Genomic DNA, 13,262 nt, shown 5'->3' on the forward strand with positions numbered 1-13,262 from the left:
CATCACCTGTGGGATTTACAGAAACATGTTACACACCATGCAAAAATCTATTTGATTCACAAGTCTGAATATGCCACCCTTCAGCTTCATGAATACCCCCATGACATGACTCTGGGAAAAGGCCAACCAAAGTTTCCAGTGTGGTGTTCTTAAAGATAGCCTGAGCTTGTTTCTCTGTGGCAATGAGGCTGTGCACTTTGTCTATCCAGGGGCCCCATCCTGAACTACTGCCAATTTCAAGCAAGCCAGAGAGAGAGGGCAAGATACTGACATTTCTACAGATTTCAGGGAAACTGGTGCCTGCAGAAAGAGTTGAGAGAGAGCCACAGTGAGGAAAAACTGAAATGTGGGATTCAAACTCAGCCGCATTAGCTGCTGCCTTTGCCTTTCTATAGGCATAGATCTACAGAAAACCAGGCTCCATTAGTACTTCTCGCTACACAGCTTCTTTCTCCTCCCCTCCTTTTTTCTTTAATTTTTAAATATATACTTGGTCATATATACTACAGTACTTAATCTAAATTGGAGCTGAATTATCCTGCTACATAAGTGTCTACAGTCCAGTTAATTTAAAGATATTCAGGAAAAAGCATGAGTTTAGATACACAATTTCTAAGATAAGAACGTTTTCTTTTGATGTAGCACTATTTCCCAGTTTTGCTTTGGGTAATGCTGTAATTACAGAGTAATTATACATTGCAGCCAAAACTACAGCAGCTGAATAATAAGTATTAAACCACAAGCACTGTATTAAATAACGTTAACTGTTTTTATGCTCATAAAAAGAGAAAATTCTATATTTGGAAAGCAAATTCATATAATTGAAATTGGAGCAGCTGAGTTTTATTTCAGTGTACTTTATCAACAAAAATCTGTCATACAGACAACTGCAAGATTCACATTTTTTTTAATTTAAAAAGATAAACAGGTAATATGGCATTGCAGAGTTTACCTTTTCAAAAATTTAGCTCTACCTGGTGTTACAGTAACATTTTTTCACATGCACCAAAAATGTCTCTTGCACTAATCCTTATAAATAATCCACTTTTAGTGTCTAATTACAAAACAAGTGTGAAACATTTTACTTGAAAAAGAAAAAAAAACCCTAAACCCAAGGAAGCAGATAGGGAAAAAGTTCCCCATATTAATCTCTCCAAAGCAATTCAGTGTAACTGTGTAAAATTCCCCACAACCCTCAATTCCCAGAAGTAGAAAGTTAAAGAAATTCTAGCTATTTTAATTTTGATTCCTCCTCAACCTTTTGAACCCATGAAAACATGGGACTATAGTGTTGTCACTCTGCAGCAGCACATTGAAGCTACAGTGCACATACAACTTGAGTCATTCTCCCACTAAAACTAAAACCTTAGCTGCACACTGGGGCCTTGCGGCATGTGTAGTACCTCACTGAGAAAACAAGTTACTTCAAACAAATCTACTGTGTCTAACCTATTTGCTACATAAACTGTATACGTATAATGTAATAAATATACTGTAATTTTCTAAGACTACCATCAACTTAGCAAAATGCTGGACCACAAACTAGGAGAGCTGAATTCCTGTGGAGGAGAGAGAAAAAGGGTTTAGCGGGAGGAAAAAGTGATGCGAGTGCCTTTGAGTGTTAGGTACGGTCAGAAGTTGTTCCAAGGTATGACCAGATTCAAGGGAAAATCAGCCCAGGTCAGAAAACTCTCAAAGTACTGATTTCTGAGCTGTAACCTCTGTGGAATCCAGCTCTTCATTTCAGATTTCAAAACAGCTACCCAGTTTTGCCAAAGAAATGTATGTGATACAGCAGAGAGCCCAAACTCTTGATTTTCTCACTGATCACCATGAAGAGGTCTAGTACCCAGACCACTTGGTTTTATGGACCATCTGAAGAACCCTGCTTAGAACAACGTTTGACATCTCTGAATAGGAGTATACATTCTTAACCATATTTTCCTAATTTGAAAATTTCAAGTATGTTCCAAGCGAGCAGCTTATGCTTTCATGTAGCTCTGTGAATGGGTGTGCTTTAAACTGCCACAGTATGAACTCAAATACATGGGCAAGCACCACCTGAGCCTCAGTAGGAGATGGGCTGAGGTCGGTTAATCTACAGAATAGCCTAACTTGAGCTCAGAGCCACAAAACCAGCAATTGGCCACATGGTACCGGCTCTTTTCTCTGCTTCCAGGCACAAAATCCTGTGGTGTGTGTATATATATGTGTATATGTAGTTAGAGACATTACAAGAGTGAAGATTGTATCACAAGTTCACATACCAATACTGAAATGACAGACAAATGACACAGATACATTCTTCAGAAGGACCTGGTAAAAACCTGCCACACAGATGCAGCCTTCTAAAGAAGACTGTAAGCCTGTACAGACCTCATTCGCAAAAAGGACTTGGGAAGATCTTACTTAACCATGATCACTGCATATGTGCAAAACGCTACAGGATTGGAAGAGGGAGGAGGAGACAACAGATGGTGGAAATTTCACAGTACCTTTACCATCAGCAGAGTAACATGACAACTCTCTAACACAGCCTAAAAGGCATCCTACTGTCTCAGAAGCGGCTTCCTGTCTCCAAGCGATGAGAAATCTGACTTGTGGTCAGATAAGCATAAACCATGACCAGCACAAAAATGACATCCAATTCTCAACCATGTACTTCTGTCTGGGAGTGTTCACATCCTCTGTTGACCCCAGATTTTCTTCCCATTTGAGTAATTGCTGTTCTTGCAGGATCCCCAAGGGCTTCAAAGACCAAAATTTGACAAGAGCCCACGAGAGGGGAAACAGACTGCTAATTTATTTTCTTTCTCCTGCTTGACTCCCTGCAACTCCGCATGCCAACAGATGCATCAGGCTACACAGGTAAGCACTCCTGCATCAGTTTTCCCAGATAAACTGCTTAATCTTGCGGTTTCCATGCCAGGATGGAAATGCCTCCTTATCCAAGAGTCCCTGGGTGAAGAACTCAATAAAGGAAAGAAGTCTTTTCTCACTGCCCAGCCTATTCATCAAAACAGCACAAGAGTCTACTGTGAATAAGAGCACAGCTTGAATGAGACAGTCGGCCATAATACAACAGAACATCCCTCTGGACAGAAGCCAATGCAAACAGTTTTCAGGAAGATGCTAAAGCAGTCTACCCAAAAGGAAGGGCTGTATCTTTGGAAGTGGTGCAAATCTACCACAAAGCAATGTATTCCCACTCAGGGGAAGGATGAAAGTCCTAAACACATTCTGTCAGAAGGCACCAGTTCCAGGAAAGGCTCAGTGATGCTGTGAAATGGCCAGATCCTGGGATTCCAATTAATAAGACGACTTTTTCATCTTCTCCCATGGTTCAGCATGGCTCAATTGCTGGCCCACAGGCCACAACAGGACTACAGGAGAACAAGACAAACCTGCTGCTTTCTCTGGTGGAAGACATGATGTGGCCTAGCCAAAAGCCCCTTCCCATGCCTGGATACTACCTGGCATACAGCCACACAAGAAAGCAGAACAGGGACAAGAGATTAATTTCTCCTTAGGCATGTATGTGTGGCCCTAAACTGAACATGATGCTTCAAAGTAGCTTTTGCTACACAGGAAAGGACGAAATGTCCTGTAGCCCTGTAGTAACTAAGGTGAGACCACCTTTTTTCTTGCCCCAAACCACATTTGTAGGGATGGGCAGAGGGTTGCAGACCTCTTTACAAAAGACATCATATGCTTTGCGCTCTCCCATTACACTGGCATGCTGAGCAATCACATCTCAACTCCTTTTAAAAGTCAGTCTGTTGGTAGGACTCCTATCAATTTCAGCAAATCAAAAGCATTGCCATACCCCTTTAAGGGATGTTAAAAAACAGAAAGACATAATTCCTTGCTTAGTCACGGATTTTTGGAAGAAACAGCAAGTTCTCAACTATTCAGGATCCTTACACTGGGATTAAGGGAAGATTTGGTCCTGTGAGGGATTTTGTTAGCTCGTAAGTCAATCACTGACTAAAGAGAAAACACTGAAGGGAAAAATAGATGGAAAAAAAAATGGCTGTCTCTTAAAACCCTACAGTGTCTGTGGTGAAGTCATCTCTGAAGGATATTTCAGTCTTTCCCACAAAAGTGTGGGGATTTCTGAACCACCTGCTTATTCGCTGCTGCCAAATAGACAAATGCAGTTTCATCTCTTTCAGAATATGATTGAGAGGGTGGAGACCAAGTTAACATCATAGAAACATTTGGTCATTTATTCATCTGGCTCTTCAGAAAAGTATATTTTGATCCCTCACATTACTTGCTCATCACCAAGGAGAGGAAAATTTCTCCTTTATATGCAAAGGACCGCATACATGTTCAGAGATGAGCAAGCTCTTTAAAAAACAGAACAGAAAACAAACTATAAAAAGAATAAGAACACGAACACTGAGAATAGATTCAAACTTTGCTGAGTATGTTACTTGCAGTAATTTGACTTACCAGAATGTTTCAATGTAACCTACCCGTACTCCATGTTGAATCTGGAACCAGTCTACCAAGCTGCACTGAATCTGATGAGCCTGGGAACCATCACCTTGTGACTTCAAGCAAGATACCACTGCAAAATCTTCAGTAAAACAGACACCTCATAATGTGAAGGAAAGCACAATAGTGCAGAACACAGGCCTTGTGCTCTTCAATTAGCACACTTACAGTAAACTAATCTCTATTAAGTACCCACTGCATGGTGGTCTGTGATTTCAGGAAATGTGACTACATGATCTGGATGATCCCTTTCAATCTTCTTTTATTTTTGATGCAAGCAGATATTGCCTAGATAGTATGTAAAGCATCATATGAGAATGCTGACAAGTATCCTTGTTACTTCTGTTCATGTAGCTACAATCCCTGCTGTATAGTAATTGATTCAAAACAGATGAAAGATCACAAGCGCAAGGCGCACACGCCCAACCGAATCTTCTCACCTGCTTTCTTCTTTCTTAGCAGTTGTTGTTTACTGTTTTCCAAGGTATCTTATATTGTCATCCTTCTTGGTGGTACAGAGCAACAGGGCTTAAAATTAGCTTCTATACAAAAGTTTGCCACAAGATGCAAGAATCAGTCCTTCAGGAGAAACCAGAGACTCTGTGAACTACAATCCCTGTTACAAGAAGGAACACTTCTTCCTTACCTCTTTTTTGCAAGACAGCTTGCTTGTACACAGACCCTATCAATATGTAATTCAAAGTGAAAAACAGCTGACACACAGATATGCAAAAAGGCAAATTTTCCACTCATTAGTGTAATCTTGAGAGCCTGGGCTCAGGAGGAATGAGGCACCTTTTTGGGTGCCATGAGACAACTGATATCCACAAATTTTATGAGCCTATTAACATTTTTACCTTGGGGAAAAAAACCCAAAGTTGTTCTTCATTAACCTTCAAGAACATGGAAAGAATTGTTCAAGGTAGAAAATAACCCAACATACCAAAACACACAGCTGGAAAATTTCAAATGACACTGCTTCTATCTCGAACGTTACACTAGGGCCATTCAAGGGCTTAATAACATTGCAGAAAAACAGCATCCTCTGGACTAGAACAGATTGTCTTTCTGCCATGGTGCAAGGGCATGACATGGCAGCTAATATTCTGTCCACAATGCCAGATGCACTTTGAGGGTTAGTCCCTTAGATGGTGTCACATCTAGGGGGGTCTAGCAATTTGAAGGTGGAGAGGAGTTTCAAGGTAGGTGGATGGGATGTTTATTTTTGTCCATTTCTGAGGTCCCACTTTGCTTGCTGCACCAGCACCTACACTGTCCTCAGTAATTTGAAGCTTTGAATGGCCCTTCATAACTACATCCTCATGACTCATAACTACATCCTTTGATGACCACATTAGCACTGACATCCTTATGTAAACAGACAACACTACAAATAATAAGAATGCCAGTCAATGTACAGGTAATAAGAAGGCTGAAATAACTCAACAGAGAAAGAATACATCAGGCTACTAATACTAGAGTGTTTGTGCCTCTCTTGTCAGCTACATTCAAGTACCAATAAAAAAGTGCTTAAAGCATACATTTAGTATGCCACTTCAATCCCTAATCATTCATGTTAATTGCTAAATCTGATAAATATTTGCATTAGCAGATTCAATAGTAGGCACTGGCATTCAGGAATGCCAGAACAGAATGCAGGTAAAGCGTACGTAACAACTCTGCTCAACAAGAAAAAAAGAAAAATCCACTCTGGGACGCTGCAAAGGCACCATCTCTGTAGGAGGGTAACCTATCTGGCAGGTCAGCTGGCCTTCTCAGGGACCAAGCGCCTTTTGCCAGTGCAATAAGGACTGATCTACCTGATAAAGAAGTAGGCATGACAAGCTTAAAAGGGAGTCACAGCTAGCCCTCTGCAGCTGTGAAAACTGTGTGGCATGCAGCCTTGAAGCCAACAGCATGTGTACAGTGTAAGAGAAAACTTGAGGGAGGGTGTCCTTCTTGGTAGGATCGCTGAGACTACTGTCCTTTCAAGTTCAGGATCCTGTTCCCAGGTGCAGCCAACTCAAAAAGCTTGAAAAGGTATGAACCTCTTCCTTATGCACTGGTTCCTCTTCCCTTCTGCAAGGAATGCCATATTGACACTTGTTGTCAACAAGTTTGACAGTAGCTTGATGTCTAATCGAGACTGCTGCTGTACCTGGCACGCATGAGGGGGAAAAATGCAAGGACTTGTTGGACTATTTATGCATTTCATAGTGTCCTGTGCTTGCAGCATGAATGCGCATGGACAAGCTCAGAGTGCATTCATGTTACCTGTTTTAACTCACAACTCCTGCGTTTGATTTTGTAAACACTAGCCATTAACTGTACGCAAAAACCAAGCAGGCATTCAGCATTTTACACTCAAAGGAAACCAACCGTCTTCTTCCAAAGTAGTAATACTCTGTAAGCAAGATGCAAAAGGTAAACCTAAAAGCAGACCACAGTGAACAAAGAGAAACTACATTCAACTGAAAGGACAGGCTGAGCACCAACTTAAACTAATCATCATCAGCTAACATCACTGCCAGCCTGCTATGAACAATTCTCGGTTTCCTACACGCACTGTAACAAGCTCCCAACCTAACCTGACACTGTTGATGCACAGCTTCACAAAACAGGTTCCAGTGCACACTGCCATGCAAATCTGACACACCTTGGTTTTTGGAGACCTGGAGAAACAAGTTTTTCTTATGAAATACAAGCTATTATGAGTGCTTTAAATTAGACTAGAAGAGACTTCAGCATTACAGAAAACATCATTTGCTTTTCTCGTAATGTTTTTGATAAATTCTCCCCACTCTCAGCCATCATCCGTTACAAACCAAAAGCTTCTTCCACCTCCCTGTTCTTGCAGAAAAACAACAAAAGGAAGTATTTGTAGCATTCAGTTGAAAGTTAGCACAGTTAAGGAGTGCAGTCAAGACTTTAGGATTTGGAGTAAGAACCTTGCAGAAGGGGGAGCTCTGAAAGAACCTTATCAGCCACAGATCTGTGAGGCCAAAAAGCAGCAGTGCAATCATCTCCTGCCTACCATAGGCCATAACAATTTTCTGGACCTTTCAGCAATTACCTTTGTGGTTTAATAAGAAAAATTGTGCCTTATTTGTATTTGGAACATGTTTAATTTCACCTTTGAATCACATGATCAGGCTTTTGTCTGCTAGGCGGTATCCACGACCACAGTTTTGCTGTAGAGGTGGACTATAATCCATTCATACCTTAATCTGAGTGACGATAAGCAAAACAGAGTTCCTGAGGTTAATCAATATTTATACAGTGTTAGTCATTTATCTGCAAAGGCATTAGAGTATGTTTACTTAACAGTGGCACTTCAAAGGGGCCTAGTTAGGACAGGTCTGCCTTTGGCCAGCTAGTAACACCTCTAGAGTGCTAGAGACTAGCACTAAAGAAGTAGTAAGGTTTCATACTACATGATTATCGGGGGGGATGACACCACAATCAGCAAGGTAGTTGGTTTTGGGGAGGAGGTGGTGGTGTTGGGAAAGGGGTGTTTACAACGAGGCTCACCCCTTGCAGTCTGGATGTGCTAACCCCTATGTTTTGCCAAACATGGGGAATGCAACTGCATAACTCATAGTAGTGGAGGACCGCTTTTGTGCTCTCCTGTGGGAAGACAAAGAAAAACAAAACATGGCTATACAGTAAAGGCTGGGACGTTATGAAATTGGAACAGAAAGATCTTCCTAGTGAAAATGTTCTAAACCTAAAATTTGCCTCATCACAATAAGCAGCTTCCTGAAAAGTGAGGTAGGCACTGTCTCTTAAATGGGAAATGTGGCCTGCGGTGATGTGCACAGTACTGCTGTTAAAGTTGCCGCCTTTGCAAATACTGAGGAGAGAATTGTTACAACTGCATAAGACCAGTTAAGACTCACTTCACTACAGACATCCAGTAAGGATCACAGCCCAGTCCTGTTGGCTTACACAAGGTTGTCAGCTTTTGTCAAATGACAAACAGCCTTGTGTGGGAGGGAAAACTACCAGTCTGGAGGGAATAATACCCACCATAAATTATGGTAATAGTTTTATAGTCTCTGCTAGTTAAAACAATTCCTTTTTTCCCCACCTTCCTTCAGCTTCCAAGATATAAACCATGCGTTCCAGAAGTAACAGCACAGAAAGCCCAACCAGACCAAAGCTGAGCCAACAAAGGCCAAAAGACCACCATAAAGAAGAGGTTGGTTACAGTGGGAGAGGAAACGTGCAAAGAAATCAGAAGGAGAAGGACGATGTAGCCCAAGCCAGTACCATCATAAGAAGCCCTAAGGCAGAGAAAAAACGAAGAAGTTCTTTCAAGAAAAGAGAGGATCTCTCTCGTGATGACTTGCTATTTCTTCTTAGTGTCCTCGAGGGTGAATTACAGGTGATTTATTGTCTTATTTTATATCCCAGATTAAAACGCACTTCCCTCCCAACTTACTGCAAACACGTGCTGCTTTCACGTTAAGGAAACACCCTACCTAATTTGATAGAGAAGGACAAATATAAACTGCAAAGTACATAAAAATGCAAATTAATAGCTATTATTATAGCTATCAGCCAGAAAAGGTGATCTTTACACCACTCCTAAATGGAAATAAAATTTACTCACAACGTACCTGTGTCAAAAACACTCATGGTCCACTGTGAAGGATCACATAACTCTCAAAGCAGAGAACTCACAAAACTTTCCTATTGTGCTGCCCCATTCTAAGTACTTTGAATACAAAGTACTTGTCACTGTAAAACCTATATGGAAAACATATTAGAGACCTTTAAGATCCGTTACTTGATTATTTCTTATCTCCCCTCTCCTATGAAGTCATGAGCATTACTCCCTATGAATCAGTACGTGCCAGATCACAATAAGTAAGTCACTCAACAGTATTCTAACATCTTTTGCTAGAGAAATCAAAATAGCCATTTTATTTCCCATAATATGAAGCATAAGTGTTGCATGCCACTTAGCCCACAAGATACTGGATTTTGAAGAGCGAGCATTTTTCTATCTGGAAAAGGAGCCAGCTGCCAAGTGGTAAATGATGCCTAACCTGGTCAAACATCATTTCAGGAAGTGGGAACCAAATTTCCAGCAAGCAGGGAGAATATTTCTGTGGCAGGCTGACTGCACAGAAGTAGTGACGGCCACTTAAAACTGCTTCCAGGCAGAGGGAAGAGCAAGCTGGCCAAAGTGGCATAAATGGGTACATCACATGGTTTCAGAGTTTACTACCTAGACAGTACCTGGGTAGTTCCATTCTTAACATATGCATATATATTTGCACAATAATACATACATGCTTAACAACACACATGCAATATGAATATTTGATAGATGTACCAATCTCTGAGGGTAGATCCAAGGCAAACATTTCATTATGCAAACAGAATGACTTCCATGTTTGCTAAACATTTCTCTCCTGCTCACTTGCCCTTTCTTAATTTAGATTAAAATTCAGATGTTACACACTCCTCCAAAAGAGTTCTCTCTTCCTCTCAGAAAAGATTTGTGTATTTATATTACACACACACACTTCATTACACTTGTGTAATATAAATATATAAACATAAAAAAATAAATATATATATAAAAACACACACACTTCAACTCTTAAGATTTAAAACTGGAACAGAGTGAAATGAGAAACTGGAAAACAACGAACCTGACATGAACATTTTAAATCATGTCCAACATTCCAAAGGAAGCATTATGAATGAAAAAAAGAAGTCATTTTTTATTCCTAATTTTCCACCTCCTGTAATGCCAAGTCAATCTCTGAAGATCAACTGTCAATCCAACCATAATTAAGTTTCAAAGTTAGATGCCATTACTCTCTGATTCCAGAACATTTAAGATACACAAAAATCACTCTTCTAGGTTTTTTCCACAATGATAAAGATTAGAAATAGATTGTTTTGTTTTGTTTTTTTTTTTTAAACACAGTCACAAATAGGGATACAGAAGTGCTCCAGCCAAGAGCAGTCAGACTGAAAGTGTTACCCTCTCCTGATACATCCCTCTTTCTGATTTCCCCCCTTCCTATTCTACCCTTCTAGGATTAGCATGTACTTTGTTTTGTTTTTAACTGAGATCATTGCAGACAATGGATGTTTGAGACAGTTCATGGAGTTATGTCATTATAATGGAGGCAGGAGGCAACCTCCACCACCAGAGGATGCGGGGGAAGGGGGGGGGAGAAGAGAGAGAGATGGACACAGCCCTAGGGGAGGTGGTGACCTAAACCCATTTCCCTCACAGTGGAAACATTCACATAATCAGATATCCTCATGAAAGAACACTATCATTAGAAGTGGGACTTCGAGACAATTAGCACAATATTCGCAGCAGGTATTCTGTCCTGTCCAACTTAACATCTAGGAGCTAGTAACTTTATAGCAAAGAAGTGTTCTCGGTGGCTGGGGGGGGGGTTTGTTGTTGTTTTTTTGTTTTTGTTTTGTTTTTTTTAAAGAGCAAAGAGACTCTATAGATCACTTCAAATACTGCAGACACATACAGCATGTTTCTCCAGCATGGACTTAGAGAACAATGCTGTATGATAGGAAGAAGGTATGTGCACCTGCCAGCTTGTGCAAGAATTTCTGAAATATATACATAGAAGAATATATTGAAAATATACCTGAGAACATATTGTATCTACTCTCTGGTAACAGGATGTCACCAGATATTTTATAAGATTAAGGAAACAAATGCAGTGACATTAAAAAAGGAAAAGTATAATGCACTTTTTTAGGCTATACTTTTTGAAACTACATAATTTTTGGAAACCAGATAACATGACCTTCTTTTAATCATTACCTTTTAAAATGCTTTTTTTTTTAGCATGCATTCACAAATTGAGAATGCCCTTACAGCAGTTACTTCCGAAAAACTTGATGCTGCAAGGTCGCTTATTACCTGAGGGCACGTACATGAGTGTGTGCACATCTACATGTCTATAAATACATACAGCATGGTCTCACACATGCATGCACACGTACATATACATGCACACAGGAACCCACTGCCAGCTTTGAAGGCAATTAATCTTGTTTTAAAGAATTGCCATTATTGCATGGCTTTGGAATGCGTGTTGCGAAGGGTCACATCCCCTGCACCGCACACCTCACTACATTCACTGCTCAAACAAGCTCAGTGTAACAACAGAAGCAGACGACCCCAGACAGGTTTCAACTACAGAAGCCACCTTTGCACCCAGAATATACAGAATGTGCAATACTTCCAGGCTTCAAGAACCACCCTAACATCTTTCACTAGCCATTTAAAATCAGCTTCTAATACCACAAGTCACACTTTGCCCTGAAATTTTGTGTTGTGAATGCTACGCACTGGTCCAGAAACAGCAATACTATCTAATCACTAGCAAAGTACTTAAGCATTGATGAGGGTTCTGAAGATGTTGGAATTTATGCAGAACTAATAAAATACAAAGACCAATAGTTCCCTCATGCTTTTTAACTGTCTTCTGTTACTGACAATTTTGGGGCATTTTACAAACACAGCATTCTTTAAGAAGTTTTTTAGTTTTCTTAAAATCAAAAGTAGAAAGCTAACCTGTAAATACACATAAAACCTTACTTTGTGTTTCTGCAGGCTCAAGATGAAGTTATAGGAGTACTTAAGGCTGAAAAAATTGACTTGGCTTTGCTTGAAGCACAATACGGCTTTGTTACACCCAAGAAGGTATTAGAGGCCCTCCAGCGAGATGCTATTCAAACAAAGGCTGAGCAATGGCAAGAAGATATCTACGAAAAGCCTATGGGAGAGGTATGAACATGTAATTGGTATTTAACCATAGTTCCCACCAAATTCAACAGAAAATATCTCACTTCAGGGAAAGAAAGCGAATGAGCTCTAAATCTAGAATCTAACATGAGTGTAAGTGACAGCAGAACAAAGTCCAGGGTGCAGTGGGGTCCCTAATAAAAACAGGTATCTAATGATCCTCATTTATACTGTGCACTGGGGGCTTTAAACATAGACAGATATGATTTTGTCTAACTCAAAACTCTGATAATCAGCCTTCTATTTTTGACACAGTCTTCTTTTCTTTTCTTTTTCCTCCCTTTCTGTTATCCAAATTCACAACCCATAGAAACAGATGCCTCCCCATGCGTCTCACTGAGGCCATCTTGCCAATGGCTGGTAAGGCCCCATTCAGCAGTAACGGCACAGCTGTGTACCTTTACATATCCCAGCTCCCACTAATTCTGGGGGAGTTGCAGGTATACCCGCTTGGTCTGAGTAGTTACTGTAATGAGCTGTCATTACAACTTCATCCAGGCAGAAATCTAATGTTCTCCCATTATACCTAAATAACCTTTAGTTTAATTACGCTGCAGCACCAGCCATACTTTCTGAACAATGTTATCTGAATTTCATTTCTGCCCTGCAATGCAAATCACTGGATATTAAAACCCCTTCATATCAGAATATGTGTTTTTTTCCCAAGTAAGTGTCTCCTCTTGAGTTTAGATAAACATTTTTTAATACGCTGCTCAGTATAATCATCATAAAAATAAAAGCAGAAATTATGAATAAAATTCTTCTATCAAGTGTTTTCCAAGCTTTCTGAACAGAAATGTTCCTAAGCATACAGAGTTCATTTCAGAGAAAATTATGTCAGGCAAAAGGTCAACACACATTTCAGAGGCTCAAAGGTTAAAATCTCTGGCTATAATCTGAAACAGATAAAGTTCAACTGTGGAGGTTAATTTATTTTAGAACATTGTGGCAT

General features: G+C 40.1%; 2 protein-coding genes across 4 annotated transcripts in view; one reads left to right on the forward strand and one right to left on the reverse strand.

The window, feature by feature from the left end:
* CMSS1 (cms1 ribosomal small subunit homolog) overlaps positions 1-13,262 on the reverse strand; it is a 250,424-nt gene that overhangs the window by 152,722 nt on the left and 84,440 nt on the right. The window lies entirely within an intron of this gene.
* Positions 1-13,262, forward strand: part of FILIP1L (filamin A interacting protein 1 like) — a 215,035-nt gene that overhangs the window by 119,106 nt on the left and 82,667 nt on the right. Inside the window, exons 2-3 of one of the 3 annotated variants that reach the window (XM_076349829.1) lie at positions 8,604-8,890; positions 12,119-12,292. In XM_076349829.1, coding sequence (XP_076205944.1) covers positions 8,621-8,890; positions 12,119-12,292 — 444 coding nt within the window. In that variant the 5' untranslated portion in view covers positions 8,604-8,620. Of the gene's footprint in view, positions 1-8,603; positions 8,891-12,118; positions 12,293-13,262 lie in introns of those variants that run through there. The other 2 variants (XM_076349837.1, XM_076349846.1) reach the window with 2 other exon arrangements.

This window comes from Aptenodytes patagonicus, chromosome 1 (assembly GCF_965638725.1).
Source record: "Aptenodytes patagonicus chromosome 1, bAptPat1.pri.cur, whole genome shotgun sequence".
NCBI classification, from domain to species: domain Eukaryota; kingdom Metazoa; phylum Chordata; class Aves; order Sphenisciformes; family Spheniscidae; genus Aptenodytes; species Aptenodytes patagonicus.